Below are 17,843 nucleotides of genomic sequence, written 5' to 3' on the forward strand. Positions count from 1 at the left end.
AGGCGGGGAACGTTGGAGTCTGCAGCAAGCAAGCCTCGTGCTCGCTTCAGTGCCTGGCTGCCGGCCGCCATCTTGGCTGACAGTTAATTTGCATATACTCACTGATTAGCCAATGAAAAGGGTAGCGGTCGTACGCTAATTACCATGTTTCTCTTTTATTAGTGTAGATAGACTAGTGACCCAGTGCACAGATTCATGCACATTGAAAGGAAATTAATTAGAAGGTGGCTGGACACACCCTGAAGCCAACCTCCCATGGCCCCTCACCAGTGTCTGGTGTCTGCAGAGTGAGCGGGATCCCTCTGTCAAGTGGAGTCCCTTGGCCTGGCCTGTGGGGATCGGGCCAAAACTGGCTCTCTGTCATCCCCCGAGGGGTCCCGGAGTACAAGAGGGCACTCTGCAAAGTTGCTGTCGTACAGGGTGTGGAATGCAAACACAGTGTTCAGTAAACCAGATTTGGGGCCCACAGTGCCCCAGCAACAACATAACCCACAGCCGAAGGTGGAATCGTGCGGCCCCGCGAGGAATCAGGCTCCCTCCTCTTCGATTTTGGGGTGCATCACCTGAGAACCGCCGTTGCCAAGTCACTGCAGCTCAGCAGCTCCTGTGTTGAGCATCTGTCCCCTGGTGGTCAGTGTGCATCATAGTGACCAGTCAGGTGGTCGGACACTTAGCATATTAGTCTTTTATATATATACTAGAGGCCCGATGCACGAAATTCGTGCAAGGGGCTCAGCCCTCGCAGCCATGCTGGCTGCCTCTGCCTCAGCCCTCGCAGCCACGGCTTAAGCCATGCTGGCCTCTGCCTCAGCCCTCGCAGCCACGGCTTAGTCCGGCAGGTCGTCCGGTCTAATTAGCATATTGTGCTTTTATTATTATAGATAGATTTGCTCCTTGAGCTCTGTGATTCTTTGCATCTAGTGAGACACTCTGCTGAGCAGCAGCCACCTCTTAAACACACAGTCTTCCAGAGCACACAGGGTGGATCACACATCAGGGATGGACACTTAGAAGTCTTAGCAAGGCTGGCGAAGCCATCTCCAGATGTCTAAGCTCCGAGTGTCAGTACAGCTAGTACATGGAGAACACCTCTGAGCCTTTCCCATGGGTACCCATCTTTACTTGGAGGGGGAACAACAAAACTATAATAGCTGCTGTTTATTTACATGTGAATGCTTACCATGTGTGGGCTAAAGCCTTGTTAATAATTTTATTTAATCCTCACAATAATCCTGTGAAGTAGGTACTATTATCCCCATTTTATAGATAAGCCAGCTAAGGATTAGAGAGGTTAAATACTTGCCCAAAGTCAGATGACTAGAAGGTTCGGGAGCCTTTATTTAAATATAGTTCACTTAGCATATTTTTGTTTCATCCATACTGTAGCATTGTCAGTACTTCATTCCTTTTTAGTATTCAATAATATTTCATTGTGTGGCTATACCACACTTTATCTGCTCATCAGTTCATGGATATAAATTATGTTTCAAAGAAACAAAGCATATAGATTTTTCTACAGCCTCAAGGCTTTTCTTGGAGTAGATACAACATTGTGGCCTTCAAGAATAATTCTCTTCTCTGAGTAATAATCCTTCTCTTATCCCCTTCTCTAATGGTGCCATATCCTCATGAGGCAGCTGCTGGAAAGGTTTTGCTGTGACCTCTCTGATATGATGCTCCCTAATTCAGGAGGCCTGGGTATGCTGTGCTCAGGGATCAGGCCAGGCAGCTGCCCTCGGCCTCCTGTGCAGCCTGGCAGCCTCAGCCCACTGCCCATCTCCCTGAGGTGTAGCGTGGAGGGTCTGCCCTGGTAGGGCTGTGGGACCCACCTGCCTCCCGGACATTATTTGGCCTCTCTCCTACGTCCTTCCCATCTGTTCCCTGTCACTTTCATAAATTAGCACCTGAACTTGCTTCATGCTTTGTGTCATATTTTCTGTAAAATACTTGAGAACAGATCCAGACATCCTCTGAGTCGATAGAGAAGTTGTCCATACCAGCCTCGCCCTCAGGCAGCTTCCTTCTCAGACAGAAGGGGGCCTCTATAGATAAGCCCATGTCTGGGTCCAGGGTGACCGTGCTAGAGGGTCACCCCTGGGGAGATACCGTCTCTGGACTATGATCCCTGAGACTGCAGAGTACCTCTAGTCTGTAATCTATAAGCCTTTGGACTTAGATGATATTATTGATCTGGCTCTGAACATATTAAGTTAACATGTAATTGATAGTGAGGTCATCACCAAAATAAGCTGCTTAACAGCAACTACTTAAGTGACACATATGAGGAAATCACACGGGCTCAGGGCATGTCCTGTTTTCAAAGGAAGAGACAAGCCCGGTGATTTCTTTCGGTGCAAATGGACCGGCGTGGAGCAACGCCTCTTCTCTGCACAGGAGCATTTGCATTTCAGGGTGTTGGAAGCACAACGGCACCGGAACTCCTGAGGGCAGGCTTTCCCCTACTTGTCACATGTACCCGGTTCCCTGCGTGACAGGCCCCCTTGTCGTGGATGCCCACCTAGGGAGGGCTGCCTTAAGCAGGAGAGAAAAGCTGCTTTCTCTCACATTAAAAGTCAAGAGGTTAGTACAGGGCTTGCACGCTGCTCGCAGACATCGGGTCCAGGCTCCCTTCTCTTGTTCTACGTTCTCAGCGCATGGCTTCCTTCTCGTGACCCAGCGTAGCTGTGAGTTCTGGCCGGTGTAGAGGAGGAAAGGGAGGAAGGCTTGCTCCTTCCCTTTAAGGACACTTCCGATGTACGTGATGCTTGAGCTCAAGTCTCTTTCATCCGAACTTAGTCTCATGTCTGTAACTGTCTGCAGTGCTGCTGGAAAACAGTCTGCATCCCAGGTGGCCAGTACCCTTAGGGGTCCTGTCACCAAGGAGGAAGGGGGACAGTTGTGTGTGGACAGCTGGCAGTCCTTGCCTCCCCTTGGCTCCTAGATGCGGTGTTTGACTGACTCCTCTCCTCCCCATACCAGCCACCCCTTCCCCGCAGCAGCATTTCCTGTCTCTTAAGTCAGAAATACTAGGGAGTGTTGATTATTCCTTTTTCTCACTCTTCATATCCAGTAAGTTACAAAGCTTTGATGATTTTACGTGCTCAATATTTCTGGAAGCTGTTTCCCTCTCCATTTATCCTATGACTGGTCTAGGTCAGGCCTGGACTGCTGAAATGGCCAAGTGTGTTTCCTCATCTCCAATTACATCCCCTTCAAACCCATCTTCCACACCGTTTAAGCACATACTTGCCCATGTAGCTCCTCCGCTTAAAGCAGTGGTTCTCAACCTGTGGGTCGCGACCCCTTTGGCGGTCGAACGACCCTTTCACAGGGGTCGCCTAAGACCATCCTGCATATCAGATATTTACATTACAATTCATAACAGTAGCAACATTACAGTTATGAAGTAGCAACGAAAATAATTTTATGGTTGGGTCAGAACATGAGGAACTGTATTTAAAGGTCCAGAAGGTTGAGAACCACTGGCTTAAAGCCCCTCAGTAGCATCCTATCACCTACAGGTGAAAATGTCCAGGTTCTCTAGCTGTTGTGCTAGGCCCCGGGCGAGCAGCGCCCTGCATCACCCTGAAGCTCAGCAACCCTGCATTGACATTTTAAATCATTCCTTCTTCTGCGCCATCCTTTTATCCCCTAGTCCAGTGGTCGGCAAACTGCGGCTCGGCAAACCGCAGCTCGTGAGCCACATGCGGCTCTTTGGCCCCTTGAGTGTGGCTCTTCCACAAAATACCGGCTCTTTCACAAAATACCGGCTCTTCCATAAAATACAGACTTCTGCACATGGGCCACAAAGTTTCAATCGCACTGTACGTGCGCGCCTGCACATGGTATTTTGTGGAAGACCCACGCACAAGGGGCCAAAGAGCCGAATGTGGCTCGCGAGCCGCGGTTTGCCGACCACGGCTAGGCTAATCCTTGTGCTCCTTTAAGACTCCCCTTCCTCCTGGAAGCCTGTCCTGAGACTTCCCGCCGGCCCCCGCCCCCCAGTGACACTCTTTCCATAATAACCCTGTACATTTCATTGTAGCGCTTCCCACAATGCAAGTTACTGTTTGTGTTTCCCTCCTGCTCTCTGCCACCCGACTGTATGATTCTTTGAGGCCAGAGACTATTTATAAACATCTCTATATTCCCAGGGCCTTCATTTTGTCTCCCAAATATGCATTCCACATATCTAGAGCAATGAGAGAATGAAAAGATTGTGAGAACTTTGCAAGATATCCAGGAATTGGTATGGCTTTGCTGGGCTTGGCCACTGGAGGGCAGTGAATCACATACAATGCTCCGGTACTGTGCGGGTTAGCCAGAAGTTCTCCGGCTGAGGGATGGCAGTGGAGAGCCGTCACTCCTCAGCACGTTTTTATTGAGCGCCTATCCTGGGCCAGGCACTATCGGCACTGGGGGTGTGCCCACAAACAAAGTAGGCAAAAATCTGCCGTTTACTTCTAGTTATTTATTCAAGGAAAAGGAAAGCTTATCATCCTTAAAGGCTCTACAACAATATTCACAGCAACGTTATTCATATAGACAAAAATTGTAAACAGCCTAAATATCTGTTAACAGGAAAATGGATAATCATACATTAGAAAAGTACTTAGCAATAAGAAAGACAAACCACTGATTAAAGGCAACAACATGGAAGAAACCACGTCAAACCATTATGTTGAACAAAGAAAGTACACATTGTATGATTTCACTTAGAGTTTAAAGGATCTGTGGCAACGGAAACCAGAACAGTGCTTGGCGGGTGGAGACTGCCCGGGAGAGGCCTGGGAAACCTTCTGGGGTGATGGCGGCGTTCTCTATTTGGGTTGGGGCATTTTTGCACTGAGGCCTACATGTGTCAAAACAGAACTGTGCACTTATATGTGGTCAGCTGTGTGTAAATTACACGTAAAAAGAAATCCCTTTCCTACAGAAACACAACAAATAGAAAAATAGGTATTAGTTGGATTGTGATGGTGCTACGGAGAAAATGAAGCAGGAAAGGACAGAGGCGTGCCATTGGCAAGAGTGGGAACGGGAGCAGGTTTTAAACAGAGTGCTGAGCCAGGTCACATTGCGAAGAGGATGTTTGAGCAAAGCCCTGAAGGAGGCAAGGGGGCAAGCCAGTTAATTTTTGATAGTTACCTCAAATTTTCAGAGGAAATAAGTTAACATTAAATGCCCCACATACTGCCATGTCTTGCTCCTGGGCTGTGGATTATCCTGCAGCCCCAGCTGTCAGTCACTGGGAGGCCTCATTCTCTACTCACATCCGACTCTGCATGTGGTACCCACCCTGCCAGTCCTGTTCTTCCCTGTCTGATGGGGTGTGGATGCCAAAGATAAAACTGGAAAAACTAATGGCGGGGTTTCATTATTGCCTTACGAGGACATTCCCTTTTCCTTTTTTAAATGTGAACTTTAGCCCTGGCCAGTGAGGCTCAGTTGCTTGGAGTGTCATCCTGTGCTCTGAGGGGTCGTGGGTTTGATTCCTGGTCTGGGTGCATACTCGGGTTGTGGGAGGGGGGGACATCCGATCAATGTTTCTCTCTTGCATCGATGTTTCTCTCCCTCTTCCTCTCTCCTTGTCTCCTTCTCCCTTCCTCTGTCTCTAAAATCAATTTAAAAAGGCCTGTCCTGGGTTGAGGATTAGAAAAGTTTTTAAATGTAAACTTTACATTGAGATATAACATACATATTTTAAAGTACATGTATCATACATGCACAGCTTGATAAATTTCCGATAAATAACCAGCACCTGTATCAGGACATGGAACATTCCCAGCATGCAGAAGTCACCTCGGGTTCCTGCCTAGCCCCCCGACCCCCTCTCCACCTGCCCCAGCAAGGGTAACTTCCTTAGTCAGTTTTGCCTATCTCTAAACTTGATCACTCTCCTTCCTCTGCGGTGGCTTGACTTTCCCATCATTAGCTGAGGGCCCTCGCCCTCTCCATACTGAGGCTTGTGATGGCACCTTGTCGTGGTCGCTGCCATCACATACCTGCCTGAAAGTACTAAACAGATAATACCCAGCCCTGCATTGTTATGGCAGTTGAACCACTTAAAAATTATTGCGTACAGGTAACTGCATGAATTCCTTGACACTTTCCTTAAAACTTTTTTGGATGAAAAATGTTTCTGTTTTATGTATGGCCAAAAAGATTTACATTTTCCTTTTCTCAATTAGTTTACTTTTGTGATCAGAAAAGATGTGAGATATTCTAATGAGTTTAGTTTAGAAAAAACAAAGACAGGACTCAGGTAGGCCAGAGGCTGGGGAAGAGACCCCGTCTGCAGTTGGCTGCCGGAACCCGGCCTGCGTCAGTCAGGCTGCATCTTCTGACCCGGCAGCCACAGTGTGGGGGTTGCCCGGTCACCGATGGCTCCTGGGCAATGCCTACAGCAGTGAGTGCACAGGTTCCTCTTATCAGTTTAAGCAAAACCAGCTTTTTCCCCAAAGCTATTGAGGAGCTCTTGAGGCGTATGTGAGGCTGATTTTAGGCCAAGATTTGGAGTTCTCAGAAAAATAAACATTTGACAGGAGCCAGAACTCAAGTACATTTTATCAGCTAATAAATGGGCATGTTCTTGGCAAGCCCACAGTAGGCAATTTGATTTTTATAAGGAGCTTTCGGTTTCCTCTATTTGGATGCTTTGCCTCCTAAAATAGCCATAAAATATTCCTTAAAATCTCATTCCCACCAGTTTGAGTCCTGACTGCTGTGTGTCTCTAACAACCGAAGACACCGTCCTCATTCGAGACTGCGTTGCTGGCATGGTTTCCCGTTCCAGCTCAATTAGATGCTGAATTTCCTCAAGTGGGACGTTTAATGATCCTTCTGAACAGACTGTTTATGCTGAATGAGGCCCTTCAGAGAGCTGGGCCTCCCTGCCTCTGCTGCTTTTGCTGGTGCGCTCAGCTCACAGTTTTTGACTGAATGTGTGAATTTTATCCTCCCAGCAGGCAGCACACTAGAACTAAACTCTTCCTGCTCTTGGAAGTGCTGGTGAACTGTCCCACTGCCTGCGAAAGCGAAGGGCTAAAGGGAAGGCCTGGCACAAGGGCAGAACATGGGAAAACAACAGCCCCGAATCGACACCCCCTAAGAAGGCTCAGCGTCTGTCTGTTGGTCCCTTTGCTCCCTGGACAGACAGCTAAACGTTTGGAATTGGCACAGTTACCAAGAGTGGCATCTTGCCAACGTAAGCCCCCATGTTGTTAGAACTTCTCTTTAAGACCAAATGGTGGAAATGGAAACGTTGAAAATTGACTTATTTTTAAGGTACATTTTGGAATTAGGTTAAGTTTGGACGTGACTAACAGGAATCCAAAATAACTGAGGCTCTGAAAGCAACAAATGAACAAACAAAAACTCAGACACAGACAGCAGTATGGTGGCTACCAGAAGGAAGGGGATAGGGCCAGGGAAGGAGGTTAAATATATGGTGACGGAAGATTTGACTTCAGGCGGTGGGCACACTGTGTAATATACAGATAATGTATCAGAATTGTACACTTGAAACCTATATAATTTTATTAACCAGTATCACCCCAATAAATTTAATTTTAAAAAAACTGAGGCTGAAACCAGATAGGAATTTATTTATTCCTCATTTATTAACAATAATACAAGCTGACATTTACATAATGCTTATTTTGTGCCAGGCACCGTTAGCATTTTTATATATTAACTTAATCCTGATAATATCCTATGACACTGGGAGGAAAGACCACCTTAACAGATGAGGAACTAAGGCTCAGCAGGTAAAGTCGTTTGCCCAGAGCCACATAGATAGTGAGTGCGGGAGTCGGGGTTTGAGCCGCGCAGTCTGGCTCCAGAGTCCCTGCTCTTAATCAACGTGCTAGTCTGTCTGACAAAAAGCCACAGGTCGCCGGGGCTGATATGGTGTTATGTCCCCATCATTCTCAGGACCCAGGCCTTTCTTCCTGGTCACTGCTATGTGTGACATTTCCAGCTCAGTGCTCCTCAGGTGTAGAAGGCCCGCGGCAGGAAAGACCTTCACATGCCCAGGCAGCACCGATCCTTCTGTGGGCACGTGTGTGAGCAGTGGCAGGGTTTTGCCCTGAGCCCTCCTTGTGGCTTTCACTTTGTCTGACAACGCTCTCATACAGAGGGAGGTCTGGGATGGTTAGCGTGGGCACTGCGCCCGCTAAAAAGGAAGTGGCGCTCTCTTCTGCGCTGCTGTGAGCCTGGTCCTGGACCGAGGTCTGGCAGGACCGGGGCCCAGCACAGATCTCCTCTGGTGGCAGGGAACAGTTTCCCGGGGCGTGTTTGTGGGAGTGGGAGTTGGAGGCACCTGGATACCTGTCCCTGGGGAACAGACGCGTAAAGTGGGGAGGCACACATGGGGCAGTGAAGTAGACTGCCCGCAGCCACACGCCAGGCCTTAGGAATGAAACACAGAGCAAAGAGGGCAGGAGATTCTGAGCTGGGTCCCAGAGCCCAGGACCATTTAACTAAATTAATAGTGTATATATGGCCACCCCCAAAAGTACTACATAGTAAGGGTTAAGTTAGGGGAAAAGAAAGATGATCTTTCTTGGAAGGGTTTTTTTTCTCAATGTGATTTCTCAAATGGACCTTTATGTATCATCTGAAGTCTTCATTTCTGCAAGCTTTGTGTTGTTTTAGAAAACTATCTTTATTCCTTATCTTTTGATGATAAAAAGTAGGTGTAGTCAATTATTAGGTCTTTTTTTCTAAAATAGTATGTATATATATATTTTTTTCCTGACTATAAAAATTATGCTTATTATAGAAATTTTGAAAAGTCTAATACAACTTAACGAAACTAAAAATCTTTTATCCCTCCCACCTGGGGAATGTATCCTGTAAACCTTGTGATGTATTTTGCGTTTCTACTGTGCTGTGTCAGCACATGCAAATATTGTATGTACAGTAAGTGGTTGAGAGTATTCCATACATAGTTCTGTACCTTGCTTTTTTCCCTAACACAGGGACATACTTTCCCAAGTTATTACAAATTCCTATTAAGCTACATCTAAAACTATATCATGCCTACTGTGTGCCAGGCCCTGTTGTTAGCATTTTGTATGCATTAACATATATTTACATGTGTCTGCACTTCAAGTTGGACTTCTAGGTTGTTTCCAGGGTCATAGCTTTTCTGATAAAACACTTCCCCTCCCCAAAGGGTTTCCATAGTCTTTAATGTCCATTTAAAAATGCTGTTTATAGCCCAACTGGTGTGGCTCCGTGGTTGAGAGTTGACCCATGAACCAGGAGGTCACAGTTCGATTCCCTGTCAGAGCACATGCCTGGGTTGCAGGCTCCATCCCCAGTAGGAGGCATGCAGGAGGCAGCTGAACGATGATTCTCTCTCATCATTGATGTTTCTGCCTCTCTCTCCCTCTCCCTTTCTCTCTGAAATCAATGAAAGCATATGTATTTTTTAAATGCTGTTTACACAGGAGCAGAATCTGAGAGCTGTTACGTGTTGTCTCCAGGAGGTTCAGTTGTAGGTCTGGGTAGTAATTCTCATAGGTGGAAGGGCTGGATCCCGATATGTTCTGTCAGATGTCTGTGTCTCTGCAGTGCCAGGGCTGCAGTGAACGTCCTACTTCCAGACAGGGCTTGTGGGTCTGAAGAGAGCAGCCATCTTTGGCGGAGAACTCAAGGGCCTCTTTCCCTTCCTTTCTCTCTAAAAATCAATGAAAAGATATTTAAAAACAAACAAACAAACAACCAAAAACTAAAGCCCAGCCGGCATGGCTCAGTGATTGAGCATCAACCTATGAACCAGGAGGTCATGGTTTGATTCCCGGTCAGGGCACATGCCCAGGTTGTGGGATCCGTCCCCAGTAGGGGGCGTGCAGGAGGCAGCCAATCAATGATTATCCCTCATCATTGATGTTTCTAAGTCTCTTTCTCTCCCCCTTTCTCTTGGAAATCAATAAAAAAATATATTTTTTAAATCCCTTTTTAAAAAAAACTAAAAATAAAAATGAACTATGGGACTGTCTGATCCCAGCTGCTCTCACTACATATGAGTGAACCAGACAGCTCACCAAATTCTGAAATCAAGTAATTTTTCTAGATCATGTCCAGGGGCTGGGTCCATAGCTCATTGAACATGAGGCCTGAAGTATCTTTTTCTAAAACTGAATGAACAAGTGCAGGGGAAGAGAAAGATACTTGGACCCAGTGGACTTGGTGTGAGAAGTCCTGTTGAGGGTTGTAATGAGGTCCTCGGGAACTCTCCTGGGCCTCGCCCACCCGACCGGGGAGGAGGGCAGGCCCGTCCCTTGGCATCAGGTTCTCCTGGCTCACCCTGGCCCCAGGTCCTGTTGAAGATACTAGACTCTATCTTTCTCTCTCCATTTTTTAGAGAAGACCTCTGGACTCTCTCCACCTTTTGTTTTACAGAAGAGGATGTGGAGAACTTCGACGTGACCAATCTGTCTCAGGACGTGCTGCGCAGCATTGAAGCCGACAGCTTCTGGTGCATGAGCAAGCTGCTGGACGGCATCCAGGTGGGTGGGTCTGCCCTTGGACGCCCGGTGCCTGTGGGTTCCTTACTGCTCTTCAGCGTCAGACAGCCCCCCACCCAGCACAGTGCCTCCTCTTTTTGGTCTACCCATCTCTGCCTCTTTCATTAGCTTTACAGCGTTCAAAAGGCAGTCATCTGGCATCCCCTGGAGTCTCAGGAAGTCTCTCTGTTGCCCTGGCTTTGTCGTCAGAGCACGCTCCTGCCTCCTGGGCCATGGTTCGCCTCCGCAGAGCAGGGCTCTGTTAGGCTCCCCAAACTGCTGCTCTGTAGATCCCTCTGTTCTCCCAAACACCGCACCGGCTTTGGAAACACTGCTGTGCCTTTCCGTGTGTGTCTGTGAACTCGAGGTGGTAGCACAGCTGTGAGTCCTGCTTATCCCGGGCTCTGTGTCATTGGCAGGATAACTACACCTTCGCACAACCAGGGATCCAGAAGAAGGTCAAGGCACTGGAAGAGCTGGTCAGCCGGATTGATGGTAGGTCCAGAGGAGCCCTCCCGCAATAGCACAGCCCGCGGTCCCCTCCTCAGCCCCTTCCCAACGTGACCCTTTTCCTGTGTGCTCTGTGCTGCTGGCGCCCCAGCATCCTCCCGCATCTCAACAGCTAGGCGAGGTGGGAACACTGCTGTTTCCTCAAATTCTTTTTCTCCTTCGTTCTCTGTCACCAAGTTCTCTCAGTTCTCCCTCAGTATCTCTCCTCAAGTCACCCTTTCTTCTCCATTGTCCTAGCTCTGCGCCAGCCATGCCTCTTCCAAACCTCTCCTCTTACACACCTTCTGTCACACGCTGCATCTTTCGTAAGCGTCTGGTCGCGTCCCTCTTCTGCTCTGGAACCGCCGGGGTTCTCCCTCGCTTTCAGCAGCCGCTCTGTCGGCTGACCTGCCCTCCAAGTGGTGATGGGCGGGACTTGAGGCCTTGACACAGGGCCTTCAGGCCTGGCTGTCCCCACACCCCCAGCAGGCCCTCCCACAGCCCCGTGACCTGTTTGGGTGGCTCTTCCTGAAGCAGAATGTCCTTGACTCTGTCTGGGAGTCAGGGAATGTGAGGGCTAAAAGGCAATTCGGGGAGCCCTGCTCTGACTGATGAAGAAACTGCGGCCGGGGGGAGGTCAGAGTTAGGGTCCAGAAGCACATAGAGCCTCACAGCGAGGCCTGTAGGCGGGACCAGCGGCACCAGTCAAGCCGCAGAGCTCTTTAGGGCGCCACCAGTTAGTTACACACCAGCTAATGGAGCGCGTTTCCTGGTTTTCCCAGCCTGGTTTTCTGCTTCAGCTAAGCATTGCCCTTCCCCCCACATAATAAACAAATAAATAAAATCCCCAGGCGTCCAAGGGCAGAAAGAAACTGTATCTTTCGCTCTTCTTCCCAGGTTCCCGATTTGTTCCACTCCACCTTCTTTTTTTTAAAAATAAATGTTATTGATTTTTTATTTATTTGTTTATTATTTTTTTATATATCTTTATTGATCTCAGAGAGGAAGGGAGAGGAAGAGAGAGATAGAAACATCAATGATGAGACAGAATCACTGATCAGCTGCCTCCTGCATATTCCCTACTGGGGATTGAGCCCACAACCCGGGCATGTGCCCTTGACCAGAATTGAACCCGGGACCCTTTAGTCCACAGGTCGATGCTCTATCCACTGAGCCAAACTGGCTAGGGCTATTTTTTTTTTTTAAGAGAGAGTGAAAGAGAGAGGGAGAGAGAGAAACATATTCGATTGGCTGCCTCCTGCACTCCCCCTGCTGGGGATCAAGCCTGAAACCTGGGCATGTGCCCTGACCAGGAATTCAACCAGTGAGCTCTTGGTGCATGGGTTGATGCTCAACCACTGAGCCACACTGGCCAGGCCTCAGCTTCTTTTTATGACAGCATTCCAATCTTCCCCACTCACATGCTTATTTACAGTAGTTTCCTCTACGTCATATGTGGATGCTTTTCCTCTTAGCGCCCGGACCCAGCTGTTAGCCCCATGGTGGGGCCCGCATGCCGCAGGGGTAGGGCGCTGAGCCGGCTGGCAGAGGCCGTGGTTTCTGCCACTGTCCGCCCTGGCCTGTTTTTTTTCTCCTCACACATACATGATAAATAAAGGCATAGTATATTGGGATAGTGGATGTTCAAGTGCATATATCTTTATTCTTTCAATTATAGAAGTAATATTACAAAAATTTTAATAATTCAGAAAAACACAAAATGAAAAGTAAAAACCTTCCCCCTTCCTTAAATTCTACCCACCAGAAGTAACCATTGTTAATAGTTATTCCTTCAGAAATTGTATTAAGTATCACATGCCAGGTGCTACTGTAATCACTTTTATTTTCTCATTTTTTTAATATATATTTTATTGATTTTTTACAGAGAGAAAGGGAGAGGGATAGAGTTAGAAACATCGATGAGAGAGAAACATCGATCAGCCGCCTCCTGCACACTCCCCACTGGGGATGTGCCCGCAACCAAGGTACATGCCCTTGACCAGAATCGAACCTGGGACCCTTGAGTCCGCAGGCCGACGCTCTATCCACTGAGCCAAACCGGCCAGGGCTATTTTCTCATTTTATCTTAGAAAGTCTCCCAAACTTTCTGAGGTGTGGGTGAGCATCCCCATTTTATAGGTTAGGAAACTGAGGAGGATAGTGATATAATAAAATTCTATTAAGTATTATTTGAAGGGCTGTCGTGGAAAACAGGGATCAGGATTGTTGTGGGGTTGTTCCAGAACACCACACAGACGCCAAGGGGTGGGAGGGGGCGCTGGCTTCTGTGCAGTGTGCCGAAGCACTTCCTGGTGAATCACTTAACTCCAGGGGAGCCAGCGAGCCTCTCTCACTGGCAGGGCCAAGTCCCTGCTGCTGCATCTGTCAGGGAGGCTGAGGAGGAAGTCCTCGCTGGCGGGAGGGGCCAGGGTGACCCCCGCTCCTTTCCATTCAGCCTCCTCTGCTGAGTGATAAGGTCAAGCAGCCAAGTGAACCGTGTGTCTCCTGTGGCTCAAGCAGCCCTGGGAGGGAAGAAGGCGCCTGGACGATCACTGTGGGCTGTGCCAGTGGTGCCGAGTTACTGTCAGTGCTGCTGTGTGTGAGACGGTGGAACCAAACACAAAGCACAGTCGGACGCCAGCGTGGCCCCTCTGCCTGGCTTCCCGGGGGAGGGGTGAAAAAAAATGGGAAATTGCCTTCTAGGCTCCTGGACTTTTCCAGGATCTGACCCCCCAGGCTGTGCCCCCGGGGCCGATGACACTTCCTGTTTCAGAGCAGGTACATAATCACTTCAGGCGGTACGAGGTGGAATACCTACAGTTTGCCTTTCGTTGGATGAACAACCTGCTTATGCGGGAGCTTCCCCTTCGCTGCACCATCCGCCTGTGGGACACTTACCAGGTATGAAGCGATCCCCTCCCTCCACGCCAGACTGTCCCCGGGGCGCCCTCTCCGGCCTGGGGTGGAGTGTAGCTGCGCAGGAGTCCTCACCTCCTTTCTGCTTCGTGTCTGCCTGAGCCTCACGGCAGGGCCTCTGCTCAGTCTCTTCAGGCCCCCGTTTGCCCAGCCATGAGAGGGGTGCTGCGCTGCGTTCCCACCTAGCAGGCGGGCTGGACCCGAGAGGACTAGCGCCGCTCCTGGTCAGGGCTTGGCGACCTAACTCTGTTCTTTGCCTTCCCAGTCTGAGCCAGAGGGGTTCTCCCACTTCCACCTGTACGTGTGTGCAGCTTTCTTGATCAAGTGGAGGAAAGAGATCTTGGATGAGGAGGACTTCCAGGTGAGTGGACAGGCGCTCGGCCTGGGCTGGGGCTGGGCGTCAGGTGGGAGCTTCCCATCAGTGGGGCTGGACAGGCAGAAGGAGCCCCAGCAGGTGCCTGGCTGGGAGGGGGCCAGGGGAAGGAGTGCTCGGAAGAGGGTGCCTCTCCCAGTTGGCAGCAGTCACAGGGGCCCAGCGCCCTTCAGTATGAAAGGGTCTTAGTGCCAGAAAGGCGGCTGCAGACCTGCTGGGCAGGCCTAGGAGACGTCATTCAGGCCCCGCCAGGCATTTGTTCACTTCCCGCCACGTGCCAGGCACTGCTGAAGGCATAGGATACACTGGAAAGCAAAACAGACAGACATCTCTGTTCTCAGGGAGCTTATATACTAGTCAGGGGAGATTTACAACAAACACAAGCATAGTAAATTAGAAAGAATGTTAGAGGGTGAAAAGACAAAATCTCTCTAATGTAGAGCAGGATAAAGGGGTTATTAGGTAGCAGGGAAGGGGTAGGTTGCCATTTCAAATGAAGTTGTCAGGATAGGGTCACATTTGAGCAAAGGCTTGGAAAGGGGAGGGAGCCAGCCATATGATCATCTCGGGAGGAGCATCCAGGCAGAGGGAACAGCCAGTGCAAAGGCCTTCAAGCAGTGCATGCCTGCAGTTGAAGGAACTGGGGAGGGGCTGGAGCACAGTGATCCAGGGGAAGAGTCGGCAGAGGTGAGGCCAGGGAACTTACAAGGGATCAGATCACAGAGGACTTTGTAGACACTGTAGGACTATGGCTTTTTCTCTGAGCGGAAGGGGAGCCATAAGAGTGTTTGAGCAGACAAGGGACATGATCATTCAAGGGATCGATCTGGCTTCTATGCGACTGTGGGCATGGGCGAGGGTGGGGGCAGGAGACCACCCAGGAGGCCATGGTGGTCCTCCAGGTGAGACATGAGGGTGGTGTGGACCTGGATGGTGGCAGTGAAAGTGTGACAAGTGGCCAGAACTTGGATATATTTCACAAGTAGAGCCAACAGGGATTCCTGATGAATCAGGTGTAAAGCATAACAGAAAGGGTGAGTCAGTTTGACCGCACAGTTTATAAGAAGGCGGCAGGGAGCAGGTGTACGGAGGAAGATCTGGAGTCCAGTTTTGGGCATGTTGAATTTTAACTACCGTTAGGCATCCAGATGGAGATGTAGGATAGACAGATCAATCCACGAGTCTGTACTAGACATGTATGTTTAGCAGCCTTTGGCTAGAAGGCCTGAAAGCCAGGATGGTGGTTGCGAGCCCTAAGGAAGTGAGTGTGGACAGAGGAGAGACGAGGACCAGGTCTTTCGCACACTCTCCTGCACCAAGAGGCCAGGGAGAAGGGGTGGGCGGAGCAAGGAGAGAGAGCGGATGACCAGTGAGGGCAGCGACCTGGAAGCCTTGGGTGAGGGTGCAGGGCGGATGTGAGGTGGTGGGATGCTGGCAGCTGCTCCAAGAGGCTTGGGCATAGGATACACTGAGAGGCTTGGGAACTGATGAGAGATTGCCGGGCTCTGAGGTCTGCAGAGAGAAAGGCCCGGAGGTTTTCATGGTCGTTATCTCTGGGGACAGTTGTGGGCTTTGGTTTTTCTGCTTTGTACATCTCTGAACAGAAGGTGATTTTTTTCCAAATGGGCATCTATTTCTTCTAAAAGCAGGGAAGAAAGCCAGAGAGGGCTGAGTGCTTTTCTAAGGTCTAATTACTAGCCAAGGTGTTGAGTTCTCAAGAGCAGAGCGTCGCCATGTGCTCCCCGAGCAGGCCCACGCTAATTGGTATTAGGTGGCTAAAGAGCAGAAACCTGCCCAGCAGGTAGATGGAAAGACAGGACCTGACTTGCCCAAAAGGACTTTGGAAGAAAAAGGAAAGAGCAGCGTCTGTGAGTAGATGCCAGCCATGGTGCCAAGGCTGCAGGCAGCTGATAAAGAGCCACAGCCCCTGCCAGCAGGCAGCATATGTGACGTCCGGGATGAATGAGCACCAGGGCTGCAGTGGCCATGTGCTGGGTGAGCTCTCAATTTTGATAATGTGGTTGAAGTGGAGCAGGGTATCGGGAGCAGGGGATCTAATTGAGTTATCATGAGCCAGGCTCAGAGGGCCTTGTCACATGTGATAAAAGCGCTTCCCAGATTAGCCCGGGGGGTGGAGGGGATTCCTGGAACGGCTGTTAGTGATTCACAGTATCGACAGAGCACAGGATAATAGTCTATGACTTTGAAACTGTGTTAGACGCAGAGATGTTCTTTCCTGGGTAGCCTATTCGATTATCTGATGGATTTGAGGCCTTTCTGCAACAACCCTCAGAATAACAATGGAGCTTTTGTCTGCTGCTGTGTTAACACACAGTTCTACTCGGAGAGGAGTCCCACCTCTTTCTTTTAGACCAAATAGAACAGGTGATGGAACTGGATAATCTGCACAGTTCCTCCCAGCCCCACAATTCTATAATTCTGTGAATAATAAGAGAAAAAAGTGGGTCTGACTGTGCTAGGATAGACAGGAGGTATCCTTCAGGAGACAAGCATGGCGCAGAGCACAAGAGCATGTGTCAAATAGTGAGACCCTGGCCCGTGACTTCTGCAGAGAATAGGCTGCCTGTAGTGGAATCACTGCCCAGGAAGCTCTGTCGATGAATACAGGCTCCCAGAGAGCCAGCGAGCCTAGCCTGGGAGGGAAGTTTTAGGACTACAGCTGCAGTGACTCAAAAGAAAACCAGATGAAGTCACTGCAGAGGTAAAAGTTCGAGTTGTGGCGGTTTCAGCAGACCAGCCCTTTGTCACTCTTAGAGAGCAGGGAGGGACCTGGCGGGGAGGGGGGCCAGTGCAGGGCGTCGGGAAGCAGCCGCCCTCCTCCAGAAGGTGGGGACTATGTGGAATAGAACAGCACTAAGCCACCTTCTCTGGAGCTGGTCTACTTGGGTCAAATCCTAGCTCTGCCGCTTTTCTAGGTATGCAACCTTAAGAAGTAAATTGGCGTTCGATACCTCAGTTTTCTTACCTTTAAAAGATAAGAGTACCTGTCTCCTAGGGCTGTTATGAGGATTATACAAAGTAATGCACATGACGTGGGTAGAACGGTGCACTGCGCATATAGCCCTGCAAACAGCTTACTGTCATTATCACTGCTCCCTGCAGTGTTCTCCTGAGTCTGGGAGCAGTGAGGCGAGACAGAGTTTAGCACCCAAGTCTGAGTGCTTTTTAACTTACCTGAGTAAACAGGCTCTGCTAATCCTGGGTGAACAAATGGGGCTGGAGAGGAGGTGACTGGGGGTGCAGGGGAGTGGCTCTGACCATGGGGAAGAGAACAAGCAGGTCCCCGGCAGCACTGGCACATGTGCGAGATCTTCTGTGTGACTCGCTCCATCGATGACGGCCCCGCTGACACTGGGAGGACTGAACGTAGTAGAGCAAGTCCACGTTCAAGCGAGCAAGCCAGGATCACAGTGGCCGAAGCCTTCATGCCCACCATCCTCACTGCAGCATGGCCACCATTATTGGCCCGTCTACAGGGTCATCAAGGTCATCACGGCCCATCAAGGTCAGACTTTGGGATCTCTTCC

The 17,843-nt window shown here is 49.5% G+C and overlaps 1 protein-coding gene across 1 annotated transcript in view; it reads left to right on the top strand.

The window, feature by feature from the left end:
• The window catches only part of TBC1D22B (TBC1 domain family, member 22B), a 79,451-nt gene that overhangs the window by 51,535 nt on the left and 10,073 nt on the right, over positions 1 to 17,843 (top strand). Inside the window, exons 9-12 of the mRNA XM_005873771.2 lie at positions 10,414 to 10,520; positions 10,937 to 11,012; positions 13,780 to 13,907; positions 14,188 to 14,283. Of these exons, the coding sequence (XP_005873833.1) occupies positions 10,414 to 10,520; positions 10,937 to 11,012; positions 13,780 to 13,907; positions 14,188 to 14,283 (407 nt within the window). The remainder of the gene's footprint in view (positions 1 to 10,413; positions 10,521 to 10,936; positions 11,013 to 13,779; positions 13,908 to 14,187; positions 14,284 to 17,843) is intronic.

Source organism: Myotis brandtii, unplaced genomic scaffold (genome assembly GCF_000412655.1).
Source record: "Myotis brandtii unplaced genomic scaffold, ASM41265v1 scaffold420, whole genome shotgun sequence".
Taxonomy (NCBI): Eukaryota; Metazoa; Chordata; class Mammalia; order Chiroptera; family Vespertilionidae; genus Myotis; species Myotis brandtii.